Source organism: Sinocyclocheilus anshuiensis, unplaced genomic scaffold, assembly GCF_001515605.1.
Source record: "Sinocyclocheilus anshuiensis isolate Anshui unplaced genomic scaffold, SAMN03320099.WGS_v1.1 scaffold914, whole genome shotgun sequence".
In the NCBI taxonomy this organism is placed as follows: Eukaryota; Metazoa; Chordata; class Actinopteri; order Cypriniformes; family Cyprinidae; genus Sinocyclocheilus; species Sinocyclocheilus anshuiensis.
In genome coordinates, this window is record NW_015539870.1 from 2,109,976 (window position 1) to 2,135,020 (window position 25,045).

Below are 25,045 nucleotides of genomic sequence, written 5' to 3' on the forward strand. Positions count from 1 at the left end.
GTCTCGTATAAGTTGCATTTTCAGAAATAATAACGGCAGGCCTAATAATGTTATAATGTACCAACATTATGAACACTATAGGATATTTTAGTTCCTCTCACTTTACAACAAATCCTTTAAATTTAACCGTATCAGAACAGAATAAGAATTTTAAAATATAGAATTCTAATGGATAAATATAATTGTAGTATATAATAATATAGGCTTAGCAATAAACAAGCCAAAACAAATTAATTTAAAACGAAACGTAAGGTAAAGTTGGGCTTACCTCTCTCAGGCACAAATCCAAATGTGTCCATATTCGCGATGTAGCTGAAGCTAAACGATTAGCCTTATTAGGTAAAATAGGCTGTGTGGTTCACGCGCGTTCCAGTATCGACGGAAAAATATCATAATGAGCAAAAATATGCCACAGTGGACCGGGTCTCAATAACATAAACTTAAATGATAGTCAGTGCTCGAATTGAGGGGGGCTGGGGGGATCCGGGACCCCCCATAAGAAGTAAAAAAAAATAATAGACTTAGGGGGGTCCCCCCAAATATTTTATATTAGTATCGACAACAAAGACAAATCTGAAAAAAAAACAAAAAACCTCACGCAGTTAGGATAGTAGATGAGATTAAAGGGATTGAGTCCGGGGAGTGAATTTCAAGGGAGGACGGCGTTTCATTTCCAACCGGTCTGCAGACTGCAGCCAATAAATGCTTATCGGTGCGCCTCAGATCGTGAAAGCAGACTGCAGTTTTGTCATTCATTATAACAAACAAAGTGTAGAGAAGATGTAATAATAGATTCAGTGTGCAGTGTAGGGAGCCTCATTAATTAAAATGGAAGTTTGTGAGATCGCAATGAACTAAGAGGAGTGACAGCTTTTTAAAGGGAGTTTGCAAATGTGAAATTGAATTTACCTACAAGAGTTTTATACATTTTGGATTTTATACAAAAGTTAACATTATTAAACACAAGGGGTCATTAATGATGCTAACATTATAGCATGTGCAAATTCACACACAAAGTATCTATAATGTGCCCAAAATTGCAGGTGTCTTAATATCCACGAAGGGTTATCATAGAGAAAATATGAAATAAATGTAATGTTATTATATATTACAAAGAGATTTATAATTAAATACATCCAAAATATATTGCAAGACTTACCATAACATTTCTTATTTATTTAACTGTTGTATAAAATAATTTCCAAATTTGCACTCATTCGTGGCGGAAAAATATCATAATGAGCAAAAATATGTCACAGTGGACCGGTGCTCATGCATAAAATAGACTACTCCGTAATTTTTGGTCATACAGTAAAGCCATAATTCGAAACTGCAAAGTGCAAAGTGTTAGCAGTTTGAAAATTCAAGAATAATAGCAAAGTTAATAAGAATTATTTCTAAATGCAGCACCGTTCTTATTTCGCTCTGCATAACCTGAACGAAAAAAAAAACATTTTTTTTTTTGCTAAGAACGAACCGAAACGAAAACATTTCGCTTTTAATCTGTGTATTTAACAGCCTGGGAAACCTTCCCAGGGCAGTACCTTGCCTCACCGACTAAAATCAGGGCGCCCACTACGGAGACGGCACCAGAGGTGAGGGGGCACAGTGACCGAGGTGGCCGGGGACTGCAGCCAATAAATGCTTATCGGTGCGCCTCAGATCGTGAAAGCAGACTGCAGTTTTGTCATTCATTATAACAAACAAAGTGTAGAGAAGATGTAATAATAGATTCAGTGTGCAGTGTAGGGAGCCTCATTAATTAAAATGGAAGTTTGTGAGATCGCAATGAACTAAGAGGAGTGACAGCTTTTTAAAGGGAGTTTGCAAATGTGAAATTGAATTTACCTACAAGAGTTTTATACATTTTGGATTTTATACAAAAGTTAACATTATTAAACACAAGGGGTCATTAATGATGCTAACATTATAGCATGTGCAAATTCACACACAAAGTATCTATAATGTGCCCAAAATTGCAGGTGTCTTAATATCCACGAAGGGTTATCATAGAGAAAATATGAAATAAATGTAATGTTATTATATATTACAAAGAGATTTATAATTAAATACATCCAAAATATATTGCAAGACTTACCATAACATTTCTTATTTATTTAACTGTTGTATAAAATAATTTCCAAATTTGCACTCATTCAAGACTCGTGTGATAACTTTAGGCTATGAGACAAAAGCTCATTCAGGGGCATTTTTTCCCCTATATCTAGAATTGTAAGGGTTGTCCTTGCCATCTTCGGGCTCTTGCAAACTGGAAGCTCCGACTTGCCATAGAGTCCTCCTAGCCATGAGAGGTGTGTCCATGTAGATGAGCAAATAAATCTGCATCTTAAGTGGCGTGTGGCGTCTGCCGTTAACTTCACTAAGGAGACGGCACCAGAGGTGAGGGGACACAGTCGGGCCGGGCCCCCTCAGTCCACCCCCATTTTTTTCTGCGCAACTATATTTACATATCTGATTATTCAATACGTGCAATGCATCTTTTATCCCTCAAGGTGGCACTGTTTGATACACAATGATGACGTGACGTTTCACTGATAATTACTGCAGGCATAAAACAAACGAATATCATCTGCAAAAATTGAACTGGTTTGAATGGCTTGGCGTTTTAATATTGATACGGCGGTGAAAAGCAGGCGAATTCTGAACTACTTGGCTTTCGATACTCGGGGGCGCTATTACGCATCTTCTGTACGAATACAAAATCTCCCGAACAAAACACACGTGAACAGGACGGAGAAACGAGCGATCTCTTATGTAAACAGATGCATATGAAAAATAATGCGATCATCAGCAATAGACAGCATATAAATGAAAATGGCATAATGTCACAGAGTAAAATGTTGATCCAGGAAGTGGTATATGTCTGTGCAAGCTTTGGAGGTGTTGATGGAAGCGATTTACTAGATTTATGCTTTGATGATCGGAATATTATCCAAATGTAGTTTTTGATAAAAATGTGATGTTCTCACCTTTTTGCTCAAAATTATGAATTTTTTATGAAACCTACCTATATTCAACTTTTTTTTTTCTTCTGTAATTGTTCTTAAAATATCAAGAGTTTTTTGCTGTTGCAGCAGTTAGCGATCCATCCGTGCTGGATATTTAGGTCCGGGTCGCTAAAGACCCGAATATGTAAGAATTCATTGCATTCATGCATTTAAGGGTTAAAGCTACTGTACATTTTGTTTGCTTTTTGTCATTCTTTGCTTTTCTTAATAAAAAAATAGTTTAAAAGCAGAGGCTCTGGTCTTTATTTTGGTCTATTTCATATTCAAATATTAATAGAGCAAAATATACTGGAGGCCATGAAATTTGAGTGAAAATCATAAAAATCGCTGGCGGTGGCTGGCAATTTTTAAAAAAAAATGCTGGTGGGGAAAGTTAATATTTTATTGTAGTGTTTTATTAACAACACTGACATATTGTTGCTAGGGTATTGTTAGGTACTTGATAGTTTGTTCTTGGTAGTCACATAAAGCACTAAAAGCAAAAGACCAAACATATATTGATATCGAGGTCAAAATAAAACCAGCTTGTGTTTTTATTTAATGATATTCATCACATTACTTTACATAGACAAAAACTTACCAGCATTGAAGGTGCACTCTTTGGTTTTGCTGAAAGAACAAAAGAGAGCGATGTCATGCATTCATTCACTCCTTCAAAGACTACAATCCAGACAAAAAAGTTCAAACAAAAACTTTCTGAAAAGTTTTGTTTTCCGTCTTTGACATGTGTTTTGAGAAAAGGATGACTAATTCATGGAGCTCATCCATTAATCCTGACCTGGCTTTCATGTGGCCTCTCACAGAGCTCTGTGCAATGGAGAGAACACAGAGTTAAAGTGACAGGAGGAGAGGGTCACCCAAAACTGCTTTCAACTTTAGTACAGGCAGATTTAGAGCCTGTTTACATGACTAAACAGATTTGGAGGGGTGCCAGCACTGGAGGGGATTTTGCATCGAAAACAAACATGGCAAAACTGCTATACACTGGAGGCTTTGATGAAAAAAAGAAAAACATGTTCTGTTTGTGTCTGTGCATGCATTTCGTAACTGCTTTTACTAACCACACAGTTTTCCACTTCCTGTATGCTGACGCGTGACTGTCATGATTGACAGCCTGTCTCAGACAGCTAGATGCGATAAATTAGACCCATTAATCCAGTCCTATTTGCTGGAATAGGTTTGTAGGACTCAACTATCCACATGGGGATTAGAATTGACAGCAAACCGTTTCTCTGGCTGGAAAAAAATGGACCTTTCTTTAGGGTAAAATAAAATGTTAGGTAATGGGAAGACAGAAGGATCGTGGGTGCAGATGAATAGAAATGCTCCCACAATGATCTGTTTGTGTTCACGCAGTTCTGCAGAAACCATCCAAACACTTCATTAAAGAAAAGATTTAACCAAAGCATCCCTAATAACCCCTATTCAGAGTGGTGTAGACAAAATTATACAATACTGCCATAATATGTAGATGGCTAAATGTGAGGAACGGTTTTCATGTGTCACCACATGGAGTTCTGGAAATAGAAATGTTAGGTAAATATTCAAATATTACACAAAACAGGTCAAATGTTTTCTTAATGGTTTGATTTGGATTGTGCATGTACCTTCACAATTCAGTTTAAACCATGAATTATGTCACTTTTTAACTCTCATTTGGGCTTGTTGGGTGTTCATTTTGAACCCTGTTTACAACCAACATCATGCTTATTGTATAAAAAAATTATTTCTATTTATAAATGCCATTTTAGGAACATTTCAGGAGTCCACACACCTGATTTAAGGTAATGATACACAAAGTGGCAGCTGTCCTGGCAACAAAGCCAGTTTCTCATTAGCACATACTGGAAAAATCAATTTGACCAGTAATCACTCTAGGCTGTGTAACAACCATAAACTCAATATAATGCTGTAAGCATGTGCCACAAATGCACTTGACCTCAAAGGAGCCTTATACTAACGCACAGACTCTACACCCATCCATTCCACACATACTGTAGCATTAATGACTTGTTCCAATCTGACAGTTCATGTCTTTTATACATTAAAAACACCACACAAGATTTGTACGCACAGTATCTCTATGGATAAAATTGAATTTCTAAGCAAGTGATTTACTAAATGTATGTGGAAGTTCTCTGGACATAATGTCCTTCAAACCATTTTCTTTCCTGCTGTAAAGCACTCACTCTAATTTGCCTTTAAAGCTGTGTGTATGTGTGTGTGTGTGTGTGGCAGTGGGTGGGTTCCATGTTTAATGCATACGACTTAGCAGTAGAAACGATCAATATCTAACTCAGATTGCACTAAAGCAATTAGTGAAACTCATGCATTATATGTAGCATATCTTCAACTTGAATGTTAGTTGAATGGGTAACTATCTTTCATGTAAATGATAATTAAAGCCATATGAAAAACATGCACATTCTTGTTAAGTGACTCACAAAATTTTGCACAAAATGCCCTAAAGATAAACAAAAGCGAAGCTTTGCGACAGCAAAGTAAAATGCATATGCAAAATGTTGTTAGATTCTAGACATGTTTGCTTTTAAAGTCTATTGTTCCTATTTGGGAAGTTAAAACACAAACTCAGCCCAGGTGTGTTCGCTTTGTTTATCTATAGAAGCCATGATGCTGAGAATATTCTTATTTGCCTACCTATGTTTGCTTTGTTGCAGGAAGCTGATAGCAATTCCATTATCAGCCTCACCCTAAAACTACCAAAGTTTTTCTTTTGAAGACCTGAAAGTGCTTAACAAGAACTTGAGCTTTACCTGGTCGACCTCTTCATGTTGTTTGTCCCGTTATTCCTTTTAAGTGCTATAGCTGGAATTTGCAGAAGCGTCAGGCAAAACACTGAGTTCCTTGTTTGAGTTAACTTCAGCTCTGCAGGAACATGGACCTCCCTAACCAATGGCAGGACACTTCCTCAGTGTGCATGACAGCCCCTTTTTGGGTGACCACACCCCCCTGTGCTTCAATGCAGTAATATGAAGCACTCTGCGGTCAAGAGACTGTTTCAGTGGTGAGTGTGTCAACCAAGTGACGGCGTACAGTTGCCATGCACCATACAAAGTTTAATCTCAAACAATCATCATACCATAAATAAAACACTACCAACATGTAGGATTTTCTGCCATACAAACATCCTGCAGGTGCATGGTGGGAAACGTATTGGAAATGATACTTAACCCTTCAGTAGGCTGAATTAGTACTTAAGCAGTAAATGCTTATTGGGCTTTTTGGAAATTTTCCCTACTAAAATGTAATTTTTTTTTTACCCTTCTTTTTACTATGAAAAAAATTTGAATTTAATGTAACTCTATATTAAGTGTTAACATGGTTAATGGATTTCTGTTTATGAAAGTTTAATGAGAGTTTTCCGGTGGTTGCTTTACAGCTTTGATAGGATCTCAGTCAATAACACTTCTATTGACAGATGTCTAACCTAAACATCAGTGTTTACATTCCTTCCTGGAAATCCATGTATACATGCCATAAATTATTTATGACTATTTGATCAAATTCTTCCTAAGCTTTCTTACTGTATGCACAAGTGCACTTATTAGTTGAAATATCTTTCTAACTAAGAAATGTTCAAACGTTTGGGATTGGTAGGATTTTTTTTAATGCTAACCATGGCTACATTTATTTAATCAAAAATACAGCAAAAAGCAATATTATGAAATACTATTACTTTTAAAAAGAATTGTTTTCTATTTTAATATATTTAAAAATGTACTTTATTTCTATGATGCAAAGCTGAATTTTCTGCAGCCATTACCCCAGTCGTCAGTATCACATTATCCTTCAGAAATCATTCTAATATGCTGATATGCTGCTCAAGAAACATTTCTTACTATTATCAATGTTGAAAACTGTTGTGCTGCCTAATATTTTTGTGGAAAACATTATGCATGTTTCTATGAACCAGAACACACAATGGTAACCTAACAATTGCTAAATGTTTTCAAATTCTGAGTAAGGTGCCCCCTGACATTTTGTATACTGTACAAGTATTTTGTAAAATTTCTAATTCTTTCTTTCTTTCAGGTTTATTTGACAGGGACAATGTACATCAATAATACATAAATGTAAAATGTGCCAGAATTAGCCAGAAGGCTATTTTGCATTTGCAGTCCCTTGGGGAAAAAAATCAGCAGTAAAATGACAACAATGATATCATACATGATGCTGATTTAGCTCAAAACATAGTATAAAATGTTATTTTATAAACGGTTTTCTATGGATGGTCCACCTCTTCCCCTTTACACTGTCTCTGGTGTCTTTCTGACCATGGGTCTGGGTTTGTCATCTAATTAGACACTGAGGTAGCATCTATTTTTAGCTCTGTGTTGTTGTCTTGTACTAGCCTCAAGGTTCGGAGGGAAGGAGAAGAACTGAACTTTTATCTCTTTGTATAGAAAAATCATTGAGTTTAATGCTCTTTATTTAGATGAAATGGTACCTGTCTCTCTTTCCACATGTTGAGCTGCTGGACGAGGTGGTTCTGCTGCGGGAGTCTGCCATCTCCTTCTTCAACGTGGACAGGCGTTCTGTGGACATGCTCTTCCTAACACACAGAGACAAGAGCATGAGGTGGAGAAGAATGAGTGAGGCACAATGCAGAGGCCAGGAAAGAAAGACATCAAAGAAAAGAACAAAAGAGCATGACTGTTTTCAACATTTCATAATAATTCGAAATGCTACTTAAACAGCAATTTAGCATAATAGTATGATTTCTGAAGGATCATGTAACACTGAAGACTGGAGTAATGGCTGGAGTAATTCAGCTTTGGATTACAGGAATAAACTTCATAATAGCCATCCTTTAAACTAAATGGTCCAAATGGTTTATTACTCCATATCACCATCTTGAGGTAGAGAAGTAATACTGCACTGATGTTGTTGATGTGGGAAAAATGAAAATATTTCCAGCATGTGCAACGTCAACAATAAAATGTCTTCCAATAAAATGACATTTGAAAAATGATCTGCAATTAAAAATGATACATATGTTGCTTATAACTCTCACCTTTTGATAGACATCAGCACCTCCTTTTTCGGAGAGGAGGGAGAGGAAGGATAGCCACTCAAGCGTTTTGTTTGCACATAGCCATTTGTCAGAGGCTTGGATGGCAGAGCTTGCAATATCTGCCGAACTAAATCAGGAAGGAAGAATGTGAGATCACATGCAAATTATTTTCACCTCCCACATGGAAACTTTTTATGTAACCACTATATTATGTATTACAATCCATCCCTGTAGCTCTTAAGGTTGAAATATCCTAATAGTTAATCATCTAGGATGCTAACACAAAGGTTACATCTTATAATGTTTAATCAGTAATGCACCCTTGGACAAGGTTACCCTCAGATTATTATAGTGTAAATTGCTTTAGATGAAAAAGTATCTTTCTAGGCTCTAAAGACATAATGACAAAACGCAGAGGGCCATAATAAAGCACTGACCTTTAGTAGGTCCACCTTTCTTGCTGCTGGCCTGTGTGATCTCCTCACAGCAGCCCAGCCTTCTCAAAGCATCCGCCAGCGCCGCCTTCAGCAGCTGAATCTCATCCTCCTGCAGCTGCACCCTCTGCTCAAGGTGAGAGAGACGGTCATCCATCTCCATCCCACTCCCGGCTGATACATTATCATCTGAAAGAGACAGACAGATAGTTATACTATTAGAATTTGTAGGAAATTGAATTTGTAGAGTTTGTCCAAATCTGTATAACTTTCTTTCTTCTGAGGGATATAAAAGATGATATTTCTGTGCTCCAAAGACAAAAGTCATACAGGTTTGGAACGACATGAGGGTGAGTAAATGTCAATGATGACTATCCCTTTAAACCACTGGTTCTCAATCCTTTTTGACTCAACGGCCCCCCATAGTCCAACACGTTATTCAAAGGCCCCCCATTATAAGGTATACCTACAAGTTATGATATTTTCTTTGGTATTTCTGTAATTATGACAAAGCTGCTTGTTTTCAAACTTTTTTTTTATCAGAAACTTGGATCATTTATATATTTAATACCTAAAATTAATTTTGTGATTCCAGAATTGTTAAGAACTGTATGTTCTAAATAAATAAACAAATAAATAAAAAGCAACAGTTATTGGGATGTGGTGTTAAAAAAAGAAATACACATTTATTTTTACAAATCTTATTATTATTATTAATATATGTAAATTTTAATAAAAATAATATTTTAAATTAAATCATCCTGCTGTCCCTTGAAAGTTTGCCGGGGCCCCCGAGTGGGCCTTGGCCCCCTGGTTGAGAACTACAACTTCTTCTCAAAGTCATTTTTAAACAACACAATTTGGATAGACACTGCGGAAAGAATGTGGTTCAAAAAGTCACTCCTATTAGCCTAAGGTGGAAAGTCCATTTTAATTTACACACTATTTGGTCACAAAAAAATTTGTCTTTGCATAACCAAATATCAAAACAAATGGCATCAACTTTAATGAATTATAGCACAAATGTATTTTTGAACTAAACATTTCAAAAGATACGACAACGTAAATATTATTCAAAATGAAGAAAAAAGTACTTGAACGTGTGTTTACCATGCTAGGACACCTGTCACTTCATACACCCACTATAACAACACTGGGATCCAGTTGCTTAAAAGTAATTGAAAAAATGGTAAAAGAAAAGAAAAGCTTGTTTGCACTAATAAAAATGTGTGCATTTTGAACTGTCAAAACATCTGTGATTAAAAACGCTGATGAATATTTATCCAACAAAATGTGTTCATACCACAAAAATCCATTAAAATCACTTGAAAATAAAAACTGAAAGCCTGAGCGACCAATTGAGAAGGTTTCAAATGCTAACAATGCTGATTCACTGTGGCAGCCATCTAATGTGTTGTATTTAAATATACAACCTATAAATACACACAATAAACAAAAAAAAAAGGATTTTTCCTGCCACATTTACACATTTTTTCAAAATTAGCTCCTCAATATTTCACATAAAACAGTGGCTCGTCTCTGTTTCGATCTAAAGGGCAATGCAACGGGCTCCACGCTAAGTGTGCATATATAATAAACCTCTTTTAGTGCCTGCACCGCTAACACATGGAGATCACAGCTGTAAAGCAGCATCAGCAGGTGGTGAGCACGTCAACTGAAATAATAAATGTGAAAGAAAAAATGGGAGGCAAAAGTAGAAGGTGAGAAGAAAGCAGGATGAAGCTATAGTGATGCTGGAAGACAAAAGCAGTCTGGAAGAAACCGAATGCTCAGTGACCGAGTGTGCTGAAATATTCATCATCCCGCTCTGTTTGTACTCCCCTCCTACCTGCCATTCCAGTCAGTACTATGTCCGCCTGTCAGTCAGCCTCTCGGACAGCCTGATCCTCTGCAGCTCTCTAGGGGTTTCCTAACGGTGCCAAACGCCTCCCTGGCCAAGGTTTCTTTCTCCCACCTTCCCCTTGGCTTGCTGGATGGCTGATCCCGTGTCTGGACCTCCCTTCCTCCCCTCCCCCACCCTTTACCACTCAGTGCTGTGAGTAAAGAGGAGAAGGGTGATGTTTGTAACAGGACACTGTTTCCCGTCTCCTATGCGGTAGAAAACTGCTGGTGGTGCTGTTGGCAGAGAGAGAGCTTTGGCTCGACTCCAGACCTGTCTGATGCATCCGCCAGGCACTACCAGGAAGTGCACTGACCAGCCTCTCCACCAATGGGACACTAAAGTGTGTACATGCGTTTTTACAATTTACAACTTGTTGTTTTATAACCCCAGGGCGCATGCTCATTTTCTTAACCAATATTATTCACATTAGGGATTTTTACTGTACTAATTGAATTGCTAATTTCAAAGTCTGACCTCAGATATGCAGATCCAGCGTTTAATATCAGTTTAAACCATCCAACTGTACAACAAGGACAGACACTCTCTCTGACCCAGGCTCATCATATACTGTCTACCCATCCATCTGTTGTCCAGCCAAACCATCTGGCACAGAAATAGATTTACTGGAAAACCCAAACAATGACCACTATGTACACTGATACCTATCCTTGAGAGAACCTGTAATGCACAAGAACGAAGATGAAATAGGCTAGTCGTTTCGACAGCAACAACGACAAGCTGTGCACACTGGTTGTTAGCGTAAGGACACCATAGTGATAATATTGAATTTCCTAAAGACCTTCAGTGATTGACTGTATGCAGAATTCTATTCAAGCATTTTAATTGTATTTATTTATTAATTATCTTTACTTAAATCAAAAAGGAATTGCAGGTCTGCTCTGCAACACTAGGGAAAAAAACAATTTTAAAAGGAAATAATAATTTGCAACTAACCATATAATCATTAAGCAAGCAAAATTAATAGGCTTACTGTCGTTAAAAGAGAGGAGAAGCATCTTATCTTATCCATATCTTTTGCAGTTGAGGTCAAAGGCTGTGTGTCCAAACAGACTTTATGGTATTTTGAAGCACATTCATCAGTTGGTAGACTGGCTAATACTAATGCAATATTTAGAACAGTGTTTTAGACTGGTAAGTCACATTCCTGCTGTTGTTTACAGTATACAATAACAAAATTGTCAGATATAACAACATGTAATTTTGCCTATGCAAAAAATTGATTAATTAATTAATTCTACTTCTTCTTTGAATGTCTCCTCTTCTCGTGCTTTCTAATCTAGTTGTCTAATAAACCTTGCATAGTATATTACGAGTATTGTTTGCTCTTTGACAATTTGCTTCGGATTAAAGTGTCTGCTAAATGAATAATTGTAAACATACCATGAAATGAATGCCATGAAATGAATGGTAAAATTCTGTATGATAAATCTGATGCTCTGCTGGTTTACACTTGACAACACAAAATCTCGTTCCTACAGCAAAACTAGTTGAGAACCAATGCTTTAAACAATTGCCAACTGTTTGTTAATGATTAGATCTGACTGTAATATCATTTTTAATTAAAATCTTTGCATAGTCATGATAATGCTGACAACAGACATGATGTTTAGGCCTACAACTGATCTTCAAGGTACTGTTATCACTAGAGATAAACTGTAACCTAGGTAAATCCATTTTAGTAGGTGCGTAATGTTATACACTAGATTACTGGGTGACAATAAATAAGTAACTCAGTACATTCTTTCCACTAAAACCTTATGCAAATCAAATAACAAAGGCCCAGTGAAGCAAGCTGAATCAGGATGAGAGGATGAGAGGCTCAAAGCATATCAACAGATGAGGAGAAAATTAATGAAAAATGTAAACACATGACAAATCATGTAGCTTGGACTGAAATGCTCTAATATCTAACACCAGTCTGAATCTGAGTAGATGTTCATTCTTGTACCCTGATACTGGTCCCAACCGCACATACGCGATAAGAAAATGCCTTAGGTGAAAATAAAATTTGCATGTAGGCTATATAAAACTGATCATAATTTAAACAAATATATTCATCACTGGCAACAAGGAGACAATTTATTTAGTTGTGCCCTCGCAGGCAGAGACGCACCGACACGTCAATAACATTACATTGCTGGAATGTATATAGTTAATATCAAAGACACAATTCGTTCGCGTTCGACATGCGTTTAACGAAAACAAGCCATCTCGTGAGGCTCTCCAGCGCATTCATTATAAATGCTCAGTCAAGTCGCTGCCAAACTTACCGTTACAATACCGAAGCAGAAGGGTGTTCGTGTCATACAGGTTCCCACATGAAGCTACTCGCTCCGACATGTCCTTCTACTGATCAATTCCTTTATTATTTCTTTTAAATCGCCGGTCCTCCGATCCGCCTGCCTTCTTTCCTGACATAAGAGTGAACCTTCAATACCTTTCCACCGAATAACCGACAACAACCTGTGCTGCCTGCGTTTCTATAGCAACAGCCTCACCGCTGATCTGCTACCCAGAGGAAACTAGAGAGCATGTTTACTTTTGGAGTCCCATAATATGCAGTCACTACTTTCATGAGCATGATGTGTATATTAAGATAGGTTCTTCAAACTAGCAAGCCATGAGGGCAAAGTCTACATATCTGACTACTGTGCACAGGTATGAAAGAGATGAATAGATCATTATTGCCGTGTGTAGTCGGTCTAGAGATATTTATCTTGGGAATTTACGTGCTAATAATGTTGGTGTCATAAAATTCCATGTCCTTGACAGTAAAGCCACTGTTTTTCTACTCTCTAACGGTAGATGGCGGTGTAGGTATGATTAAAACAAGATATGATGGCGTCAACTCAGCTCCAAACGTTTCTGTATTTGGCCCATTCAGCGAATACTCTACACCAGTGGTTTCAGACTTTTTTTTGTATGTCTCCCTATATCTGACACTTCAGATCTTGCAGTCTCCACTAATGAGCTGATGAGTTGAATCAGGTGTGATAGATGAGGGAGACATACAAAATCAGCAGGGCTGGGGGTAGGCTACTCCAGGACAGGTTTGAGAACCACTGTTCTACACCAAGGGTCTTCAACCGGTTGTCCGCACCGCAGCGGTACTGCAGGGGGTCCGCCAATTAATGTTTGATCACAAGTCATTTTTGTTAAAAAAAATTTAAAACGGGTAAAAAAAAATCACAAAGTTTACACATTTTTTTTTTTTTGTAATATAAGCACCCTGAAACGAAAGCGAGAGCACCCTCAGTTGATACTGAGCTCGGAGATTGTGCAAATGTTCCTGTTTACAGCGTTTTATTTTTCATAGACTGTAAGGTTTTTTTTGCAGCGATGAGAAATGTAACCAATCACGGGCATGTTTGTTTATTTACTTGAACGCAATGGCCAATCAGAGGTGTTTAAGATAGAATTCAATCACTGCTCAAAACGCCAGAATTTTTGCAAATGCAACGCTCGATATGGTCGCGTCTATCGACCGATGCCCCGCCTTCTGAGTAAAAGAGCCAATCGCTAATCCGTAAAGTAGTCGCGTCACTGCAGGTTGCTATAGAAACATTCAGCGTTCTGAGACGCACGCTTAGGACTGCGCATGCGCACTGACTGGTCTAGCCTGAATAATAAGCTTTTTTTTACGCTATTTGATTAAAAAAAAAAAAAAATCAACATTGGCGATTTTCATATGAAATTTAATCGTAAGTTTGGTGAACAGTTTTGGAGAATTTGATGTTTCCCCATTCAAAGAGATATTAGGAGCTGCGTACTGAAGAGTGTGAAATGACTTGTCTTAAAAAGGGACTTGGATTATGCTCGCTCTGTGCTGCGAATGACTCCCTACTGCAGGTAAAGACGGTATCAGTATCAAACGTAATACAAAATAAGTGTTCAGTCAGTGCACCAGAAACGCCCCAGGTATGTGTAATTTATAAGATACATAGTTAAATGTATAGGCTAGCCTACTATCAATATTTGACTCAGTCAATATTTATTGCATATTTCTAGGGTTGGGTTGCCTGTAGAAACTTTGTTTATTTCTGGTATGAGTACATAGCTTTAGTAGAATTTCAGGCAGAGGAGAGTAAATCCTTATTTGTTTGTTTATTTGTTTGTGATTATTTTTAATATAATAAACACTCTTGTTTACAGAGTGTAAACAAGCCTACATCATTGCTGGTATGTAAGGATTATGGTAGATGGTTATTGTATGCCAATTGATATTGCAGTCTAGCACATAGACAATAGTAATTTCATGTTTTTTTCTCCTGTTGACCTGCCTTATTTTGCCTGATCACTGAACATCTAGGCTATTTATTTTTTCAACAGTGAGTTGTGAATTCAGTTGACATTGAGGCCTCAACAGCCATATTTGTGTTTGTTTATAATTTTCCCTTTCATTAAGCCAAAACAAAGGCGTCTCTCAAATGAGTGAGGCTAACATGTTAATTTTACCATTTAATCAGACAGGAAGTGACATAAGCCTACTTATTCTCAGACTGTTTTTGAGCAGCTCTATCACACCCCTCGTTCATGAATCAAGAGTGGTTATTGTTAATGGCTCCATGGTTCATGCTTATGCAAGATCATTATGGTTGGCAGTTCAGGCAAACTGGTAACTGGTGTATTGACTTGATGTTTGGGGTTTATTTGCATGTGCACCATTGCTATATTCAATTCTCATTTCATCACTCTCTGGCAACGTGTCAGGAGGGAGAGAGAACAGAGCTCTCATATGGATGTCAAATAACAAATGTCCTATGTGTGCCAGTATGTAAGGTCAGAGTTTTTCTGATTATATTGGATGGTTGAATGGAGCAGAAAGAGTTTTAATTGGGTTGTAGACAAATAGGAGAATGAGAAAGATATGCACTGTGAATTTTCTATAGATTTTCCCATCATTCTACTAAAAGCTCCACTCTGCAGACACTGCAGTATTTGAAGTATTAAAAATGTGTAACTTAATCCTCAAAGTACTAATTTTCTAAATTACATTTTGACACACTTCATAATTTGAAGTGCTCTTAAAAGGCTTGGGAAACTTGTTTGTAACTAAATTTTAAGAGGAATAATTTTCCTTAAAGTGATAATTGAGCTCTATCTGCACAAAACTAGAGTGCTTTGATTTTCAAGATATGATGATATGTCTCAGCACTTGTAAGAAAGATATTCAAATAATAAATTTTTCATGCAGTGGAATCAGTTCTTTGTTGGCATCCATTTGAACTTTTAACTTAATGGCAGTTGCTTGGCTGGTGCAAGAAGTGCAATTTGCAATCTGCCCATTTCATTCAACACTCATTCAAATTTTTTTGTTTTTTTGACTTGAACCAGAATGACAGCTGGATATTCGCTTTGCTTTTCACCTTGTGAACATCCTCCCATTGAGATTTCCAGAAGACATTTGTCGTTTTGTCATATTTCAGTAAAAGTTATTTTTGTTTGTCATACAAGCATGTATCAATCGTGTAACTTTAAAATGCAGTTGCTTCATGTGTGGAAGAGTGGATATGCAAATGATTTGGACTTAAGGGATTACATGTATCTTATCAAATGGTTTAAGGAGCAGTGGGGAACAGCCATATTATGAGTAGAAAATGTTCAAGTGCAATAGTCCATTATGCATAGTGTATTTCTGAAACTCCAATTTATGTTTATGTTTCACTAATGGTTTGATCACACTTTCAGTAGAAGTGGTTTGGGTAGTTTTGGTTGGTTGGCATTGCCACACTGTTTTTTTTAGTGTATCATCCAGGAACTTCTGTACATTTAAAAGGTGGTTGTGAGTCAGCTGTACCACACCACGCCATAGCAAAGCTAGTTATGAATGGGTCACTGTCCGTCTGCAGGCTGGCATCACTGTCCATGTCTTACAGTGGAGGACAGTGTGTGTGATAAAATATAAGGACAGTGAACTGAACTTTCACTTGCGTTGTTATCCTTTTTATGATATACATGCATTTTTAGGCCTTGCAAACTATTTCTCTGACACTTGGTTGATATTTTTAGACTTGTGAGCTAGATCAAATGATCTGACTGGCTAACATGGAGTTTTTTAGAAATTGAAAGAGTGTTTGGTAGCATCAGTCCGAATGGGCTGAAAATGACAAGCCATTCAGTATTGTTCTGCCTGTATGTCATAGTTTTTGAATATATGGATTTCAGTCTATAATTATAATATTTTATGGCTCAAGTTTCCTTTTTTATTATGATAATAATTTACTATTACTGGAAATGTTATCAGAATTTATTTTTAAGTTAACTTAACATTTGATGAAAATGTTATTTTATATTATATTTAAATTATAAATATATAAATTATATTTAAAAAAATTATATATATATAATTTATAAAATAATATATTAATATATAAAATAATTTTTTTTTTTTAAAAGGTTAAAAAAATATAGGCTACATTTAAAATAAGGAGGTTTATAACAATTCATAATTTAAATGTAAACATTTTTGTGTTGGGCCATTTTAAAATGTTGGCAGGGCAAGTAGGAATTTGAACTACCAGCAGAAAAAAGTACTTGGTGTTGAGCCCTTGTTAAATAATGCTATATGGAGATTTTGGCACGTCTAATAACAGAACTTAATGATCAATTGTTGTCACAATTAATGTTGTAAATGTCGCTTGAGATGCAACATAAACCAGTTTGGTCGATACATGCTGACTATTTTATCAGTTAGACTTGTTTTGTCATGTCAAGGACACTGCCTAGTGCCTACACATATATTGTAGAAAATATCTTTATCTTAATACATGAATAATACTCTTAATGCATGAGTAACAGCTGATGAGGAAATACAGTTGAAAAAAAAGACAGCATCATAATTTTTTTATTTTGAATGTCTGCTTCTGTACACTTGTCAGGACAAGTTCTTTGTGAGCATGGCACTGTTGCCATGATAATGTTAAACAAACAGACCTACTAAACAATGGATACACCTTTGCATCTTAATTCCCATTATTAAATCTACATTTTTTGACATCTTGGCAGGGTCACTTTCCATTAGTATGACGCATGACCTATCAAGCCTGGAAGCCATTTTCATTTGACGCAAATGTTGGGTTACTTCACATGGAGATCCTGACTGGGGTAGGCCTGAAGGTTCAGCTGTCCTGCTCTCAAAAAGAAATGCTACAAAAAAATTTTTTTATGACTAGCAGCATGACATAACCACACAGCTGTTTCTGCCTGAAGCTACTCTACCAGAACAAGACTATTGAGTATGTCCCTGTGATAGTGACCCTTCTTTAACTCAATCTAGAATTTCAGTGAACTTCCAAGCTGCTTCCTGTCTGCATTGGCAATCCCACTGAGCATCATAGTTTTATATCCTCATTATGCAAGGCTCGCCATTTTAACCTGCATGGACCAAGGTTGAAGAAAGTTCGATTTCCAGGAAAATTATTGAACTATAATACAGTAAATATGTTTTTCTTTAAAGGGATAGTCTACCCAAAAATTCTGTCATCTGTCATTCTTCCACAAACACAAAAGAAGATATTTCAAAGGACATTGGGAAACAAATGTCATTGGAGCCCCCCTGACATCCACTGTATGGACAAAAATATATCTTCTTTTATATTTCAGAAAAGAAGGTAAAAAAACAGGTTTGGAACAGCATGAGGGTGAGTTAAAAAGCTATGGATGAATGTAGAGGAAAAAGTGATTGTCAGATGGGCTGCACTTTTTGAAGAAGAAAGAGCATCTGAAAGCGGTGTCCCTGCCAATAAATGTCACACATCTATTGATAAAAATGTCTTGGCAATCAAGTAGCTTTGCTCTTACTTGTTGGGCTTTGCACTCATTACAGGCCCACTCCAGCTGATGGCCCATGAGTGAAATGCTGGTTTCTTTGGCTCTGAAAGATTTCCACTTTGCATTTCATTGTGAAGAGTAGACATGTTCATGGTGTCTGGTAAGATTTTTCTCCTCTCGTGATTTTCAAAAGAACTGTCATCCTGTGATTATTCACCTGTGTATGCATTATTGTGCACAATGATCTCATTTCACAAAATATTTGTATCTGTCATCATATTCTCACCACAATATCCCCTTGAAAATCAACAGAAAAAAAATAATTTCTTAGATTTTCAAAGCAAGACTACAAAAAAGGCCCAATGTCACCGCCTGAAGTCATAAGTGACAACATGCAAAAGAAGTGGGTGTTAAAAAAATCTACAATTCAATTATTAGAATGATTAAAAAACAAAAATGCTGTTTATCCATGCTGGCATTTCCCAACAGATGTTAACAGCCATGTCTGAATGTCTAAAAATGCTGATAAAAGAAAACGAAAGAAAGATTTAGAGTTAAATGTTATGAAAGTGGTTGCCACGATCAATAGAAAGAATGTTTTCAAAGACTCTGACTGAAATGACATTTTCATTTTGATTTTATATTTAGGTCATTTATACTTAATCCCATTTCTGTCAGTTCTGGCGATTAGTGTGGATTGTAGGCATAATGGTGCCAGATACTGAGGTAATGGGAATTAAGAATGCAGTAAATCTCTGCTGGCAAACTAGACTCGTAAGATCAGCTCACTGACATATTCCTGGATGATTTTTGGGTTTCGCTTCAATTGAGCGCAGAATTCCTTTTAATGGTTTGCAAATAGTTTGCAAAAGTTCTATTTTCTGTTGTTATATCAGCATGTTTATTTATTTATTTGGTATGATATCAGACAATTTTTAGGAAGTTTAGGTAAATCATTTTGTTTACAGCTGAATCATTTCAGTTGCATACAACAGTAAGTAATATCTTGTTATTTTCCAACCCGTGTTAAATGTCAACCAATTAATATGATTTACCAGTATGTCAACACAGGATGTAAATTCTCTGCACAACACACACAAACAGTCATTCTTTATCTTTTTGGGTGTCTATATGGGGCTCCTCTTTGGTCAGCATGCTTGCCAGGAGGAATCCCAGATGAAGAGTATAATCTTTTTATTGATTAGTGAGAAAGACCTCCGGATAGTTATTTGTCAATTTCATTTGCTGCACACACAGAGCTTTGTGTTTTTTTTTTTCTTTTTCAATTTCAGATAAAGCTTTATTATTGTTATTCCACTGCATGATAGCTTTAAGAATCAAGCCCAGCTGAGGCAGCATGTTTATCACTTACTCTGACTCTTGTTGTTTCAGTGCTGTTATCTGAACATCTGATGCCTCACGAGCACTAAAGTACTGGACAGAGGTGCATTTCCCAAAAGCAACTATGGTCGCAAGATCTGCTGTTACCAATAGAGTTAAATGGAACTAACGACCATAGTTAGCTAACGATGCTTTTGGGAAACGCACCCCAGAACGATTGGAGAATGTAGTTTGTAAAAATTACACCCATGAAAGATTCTTTTGTGGCTGTGGCATATGATTGTTGTGAAATATATCTAGGAATCACGAAATGGAGAGGACACTTTATTTTGATTTTGTTAATTGAATATCAGTGTTTGCTTGAGGAACTTTCCTCTTATGATGATTCACTAAAATTACATTTTATTCTCATAATCAAAACAACAGTTATACCACCCAGTGTAATTAACTTGTCTTCCTTGCTTAAGAATAGTATGAAAATAGGTAGTCAAATGAAAGGGCTCATTTCCAAACATTTTTGTCATATGTATTTTATTTTATTTTATTTAAGTCTTTGATCAAAGCAATTTTTGTACATATTGTGATTTTTTTTTTTGTACATATTGTGATTTATTTTAAATGCAGACTTTTGTAGTTTTATAATTACACAAGGCCATATGGTGATTTGTTTTATTTAAATTAATTGCTCAGCTGTAAATTAACAAAAACATATTTAATCAAAATACCTCTGAATATTGTAACTGATCTGATAAAATCATGACAAAATTGCTGCTCTTATGTTTTGTACATGCTATAGTTAAATCAATCTTTTTAATTCATAATTAGCATCAAACAAACAATATAACAATATTCTTGTTCACATTAATAAAACTATAACATTTAAAAAATGCACAACTGCCAATCAGGTGGTGATAACCATTAAGAATGTAATTTGCCATTCAACAAAAGAAGACGAAAAAAAGAAGTGGCAAGCTGCTTCTTAGCATACATTTCTATGGTGACTCATGGATTCAGTGCTCTGTTATGATAATCTGGTGTTTTCACTGTGAACATACTTTGGGTTGACTGAACTTACTCGCAGTCATGGTTTTGGAACCGGCATACCTCAGGTAAGCAAGTTTAGGGTTAATTAACTGGACGTTAGGCTATATGTGGTGGTAAGTTAATCTTTCTTACTGGAATACACCTTCGGTGTGATGTGGGTTACGTAAGCTCAGAAATCACCTGCTAGCACATTCAAAAGTAATACTTTACCTTATAAATCAAACCTGGTGCCAGTCACATGAGAGGAGGTTCTCCTTAGGCGTATTCCAGTGCAGAACACAACTTCATGCTTGAATAGTGTGCACTGTGTTCAGAATCTCTCATTTTGTCCCTAAATCCATCATTATGTAGAGTCATGTGAGCAGTTTTAAATGCTCATTTCGTTTTAATCCAGCAGTAATACAATAAAGAGCTCAAGTGTGGTAAACAAACACTATTACAGGTTGACCTGCCGACCTGTGGGGAATTAAACTGTCATGAAATTTCTAACTCCAGCATTTCTCTGGGGTTACCTACAAGGGCAGACACTCAGATGGCCTTCCTTTGTTTTCCAATAATGTTCATCTGACTAACATATAAACATTCATATTTATTATTATAACAGAATTGAAAATGCTCAATTTACCCCTGCAAATATTATCAGCAGGGCATTGACAAATCTGCGATTCATTGTTCTTATCGGTTGTAAGTTCAGAGAGAAATACTGAGGATAGTGGAAGGTATTATAGTGCAATTCAGAGTTACAAAGACTAAAAAGAGGAATGTTGGGTATTTGTAAAGATTTACTAATGTTAAGCAGGCTTAAAGCTTTCAACTGCTAAACTAAATGCCACTCTAGACATGCTGATTATGCAACATACTAGAGGTTGAACAAGGTCTATTTAATATATTTTTTTATATAATACAAGAGAAAATATTTGAAACTTTGATGGCCCCAGTGCACATTTATTTATTTATTTAGTTAGTTTGTCTACAAATTAGTGGTCAGTTACTCATTATTATAAATATAATATTCATACAAATCACTTTTATTATATAAATAAGTGAAGGGGAATAATATTGTTTGCTAACGTCTCATTCATCTTTTCCCTTTCATTTTGCCTTCTTTTTTAATTGGTCTGATTGAAATAAATGACAACTGTCGAGGCTCATGAGTAAAGCTCACTGAGGCCAAAATGTCATAGTTGATATGCTCATAGTTCAGGCTTTTTCTTTTATAAAGTAAACTCTACACAAATGTCTGACAAAATGATTGCCTCAGAACAAATAGCTCTGGTGCTTTGCTTTCTGTAATAGCTTTAAATAATATGCTTCATTATTCTTGTCTTTTTTTGAATATAGAAAAAGGTTAATCAACAGTGCTCAACAAACAGCATTACAATGGCCACTGTCATCGCAGACCTGTCTGGAGTGTATTCATAGGCTAGAATATTTAGCATTAAGCTACCACTGTGGAGACCTATTGTGAAGAGATTTTTTTTTTCATCTTGTTAGTTCATTTCCTCTCAAATCTCTGCAGCTAATTGGCAGCCTCAGTAGAAAGTGTCAGCCAGTGGAAAGTAGACTTCAACATTTTGAGACCAGCACCATGTGTCTGGAGCTCATGCCTCTCACCAACACCACTGACCTCTACGCTAAGTCAAGTATTTGGAAAAAATATTTTTTTCTCATGTTTTATTTCTGATTGATTGTGTCTATAGAGCACAACAAGTGTGTTCCGGACACTAAAAATCCCATTCATTTTCTCCATTGACAAATACTGTAGATTTGAATGATTCTGTATAAACCTTTCAAAACAGATGTACTATGAGCTCAGAGAGTTTTGGTTTGTGGTATATGCTTCTGTTGAAACCATCAGTAAGCATAATATCAACTTCATCTCATTTTAAAATCATATTTAATTTTTATACTTTTAACTAATGACTTTAAATTAATTGTGTTTGATTTGATTTACATTGTTTAAAAGGCTTCATGGGATTGTAGTTAATTTATTCATAAAAGATGTTAAGCACAGTCTTTTTTCTTAATTTTCACTGACATTTTTTCTTCGAATTACAGTTTGTAATGTTGTAATTTATCTTGGAGCTGGTTGGTTTATTTAATGGCTCAGAACTACATTTAACTTAACTGTGTTAGATTTAGGAAGTAGATTTAACTGTATTGAAGAATATTTTGAAATCCCAATGAAAAAATTAATGGGAAAAATATTTCCAGAACCGAGACCACTAAGGACCACTAAAAGTTGGGGATTACTGTTATACGCTATCGTTATACAAATGTATGTAGGCAAAACTGGAACGAGTGAAGTATGTATCAACCAACTCTAAAGTTAGTTTTGTTGAACCATCAGGATATTATGTCTTTGTGTTTGTGATGATGAGGAGACCACAAGTGATGCATTGTCCTTTTCTTTGTCCTTTAAACTGTAGATTTATGGTGCATTTTGTCAAGACCCAAGGTTCTTATCTTAAGTTGCACCTACTTTGAAAACAATGCTTAAGTAGTTGAAAACAGCATTTAATTTTCATTTACTGCTCTTAAACATGTTGTAAATATGCCAATGGCTGTCATTTCTTTTAGACACAGATACAATTCTGGGGTATTGCTGTAATTCCTTTGCTCTTTCCAGTGTAGACCAATAAGATCTCTAAATGACATCTCTCCATAAAGGATAGCACATCAGCCCTCGCACTCAGAGGTTCACGGCATGAACACACTCCACTAATGTCTCTCATTTTAATAATGGATATGAGTGAAGAAATACTCCCTGCCAATGAAGTTACTGTCATCATTTAGCCTGCATACTGTAAGCGATATGCACACATCCTCGTTGAATGTGACAGATTTAAATCAGCCAGGAACAAAGACTTGTTCTGGTGCCCTTGTGCATTTCACTGAGCTTCACCACCATAGAGCTGTGTGAATAATTGCTCCAGGCCGATACACTGTTTTATGGATAGTAATAAGTAATCTGTCCACTTCTCTTTCAGGGAATTCAGTCTATTTACCCTGAACTTTGCTGCTTGTGACATTTCTAGGACACTACTAAGTTAATTGTTCACCCAATAATGAAAATTCGGTCACCTCATGCCACTTTAAACTTGTCTGACTTTCTTTGGTGTGTTTTTCTTATTCTAACTATTCGTTTAAGGATGTCAGAGCAGATGTGTAAAGAAATGTACACTAGAGCTGTCCAGAATTGTCAGCTCAAGATGAGTTTTTGGCCTCTTACTCTTCATTTAACGTAGATTAAGTCAATGTTTGAGTCTTAGTACATTATACAAAATAATATATGCATGCGAAATGAATCCACATTGCTCACTTAAACTGAATCTTGTTGTGTAACTTTTCACAGCACATATTGTATGGACTATTGTACGTTAAAAAATAAAGGTTCTTTATTGGCATTGATGGTTCCTTAAATAATATTTAGCATTCATGGAACCTTTCCATTGCACAACAGGTTCTTTAGATTATAATGATCTGCAAAAAAACAAAAGGGGAACCAAAAATGTTTCTTCTATGGCACGACTGAAAACACCCTTTTGGAACCTTTATTTTTAAGAGTGTAAAAAAACAAACCTGTCCCCCTTATTTGAATCGATTTTCATTGGCTAATTCAAGCAGACGATTCAGCTTATTTAAATGAAATCTGTTTCTCTGCATACTGAGTGGTCACTGAAATGGAACAAGTAACGAAACCTACTGATAATTGCAGCATTTGGGAGGCTATACTCTGATTGGTAAAAGTGTTTCTTTGGGCTCTCTGGCAATTATCTGTGTGGATCTGGTGCTGTAATTTTTATTAAAAGCTACCTATGATGAAAATCCTCCATGAAGTCTACATTATTTGAAAACTTTGTGTTCTAGACTCAATTTAATATAATATTAACATAAAAACATCAAAGTGTGACTGTGTGGCTGCATGTCAAGGTCATTTACTTACTATACATTTTATATTAGATATGTGTAATCAGTTGTTTTTTTAAAGTAGATTTAACTGTAATACTATGTAGTTTCTCCATCTAATATACTTACAGGTACAATCAGGAACAGTTGAAACAAACCCATTTGAGAGAATGAATTATATTTGAAATTATATTTATATGAACTATATTAAATTATAGTTATATTTAAAATGAAGTTAATTATTGAGGCTAAATCTCTTGACAGGGTTTCAGGGTTTCTCTCCTGTCTTTGATTAATAACTTTAGCCTTTGCTTTGAAGTTTACGGAGTATCTGATTTTTATTCTAATGACTATTTGATGTCTTTGTCTAGGCAAAACTGTAATAGTAGATTTTACCCTATAGTGAACAGATTCTAGTGCATAGGTTCTTTCTACCCTTTTTAATTTAGCCAAAATATTATGTAATCTACGGCCCTTTGTACTGTAGATTACATAATATTTTGGAAGTGTGCACCCCACACTTTGTCAGGAAGAGACATTTCTGTGTCCATGACGTTGA

The 25,045-nt window shown here is 36.0% G+C and overlaps 1 protein-coding gene across 1 annotated transcript in view; it reads right to left on the bottom strand.

The window, feature by feature from the left end:
- LOC107685092 (echinoderm microtubule-associated protein-like 2) overlaps positions 1–12,871 on the bottom strand; it is a 25,401-nt gene extending 12,530 nt beyond the window's left edge. The window contains exons 1-5 of the mRNA XM_016481579.1: positions 12,693–12,871; positions 8,502–8,687; positions 8,065–8,191; positions 7,498–7,602; positions 3,610–3,638 (exon numbers count right to left, since the gene is read on the bottom strand). Of these exons, the coding sequence (XP_016337065.1) occupies positions 3,610–3,638; positions 7,498–7,602; positions 8,065–8,191; positions 8,502–8,687; positions 12,693–12,762 (517 nt within the window). The 5' untranslated portion in view covers positions 12,763–12,871. The remainder of the gene's footprint in view (positions 1–3,609; positions 3,639–7,497; positions 7,603–8,064; positions 8,192–8,501; positions 8,688–12,692) is intronic.
- Positions 12,872–25,045: the final 12,174 nt, after the last annotated feature.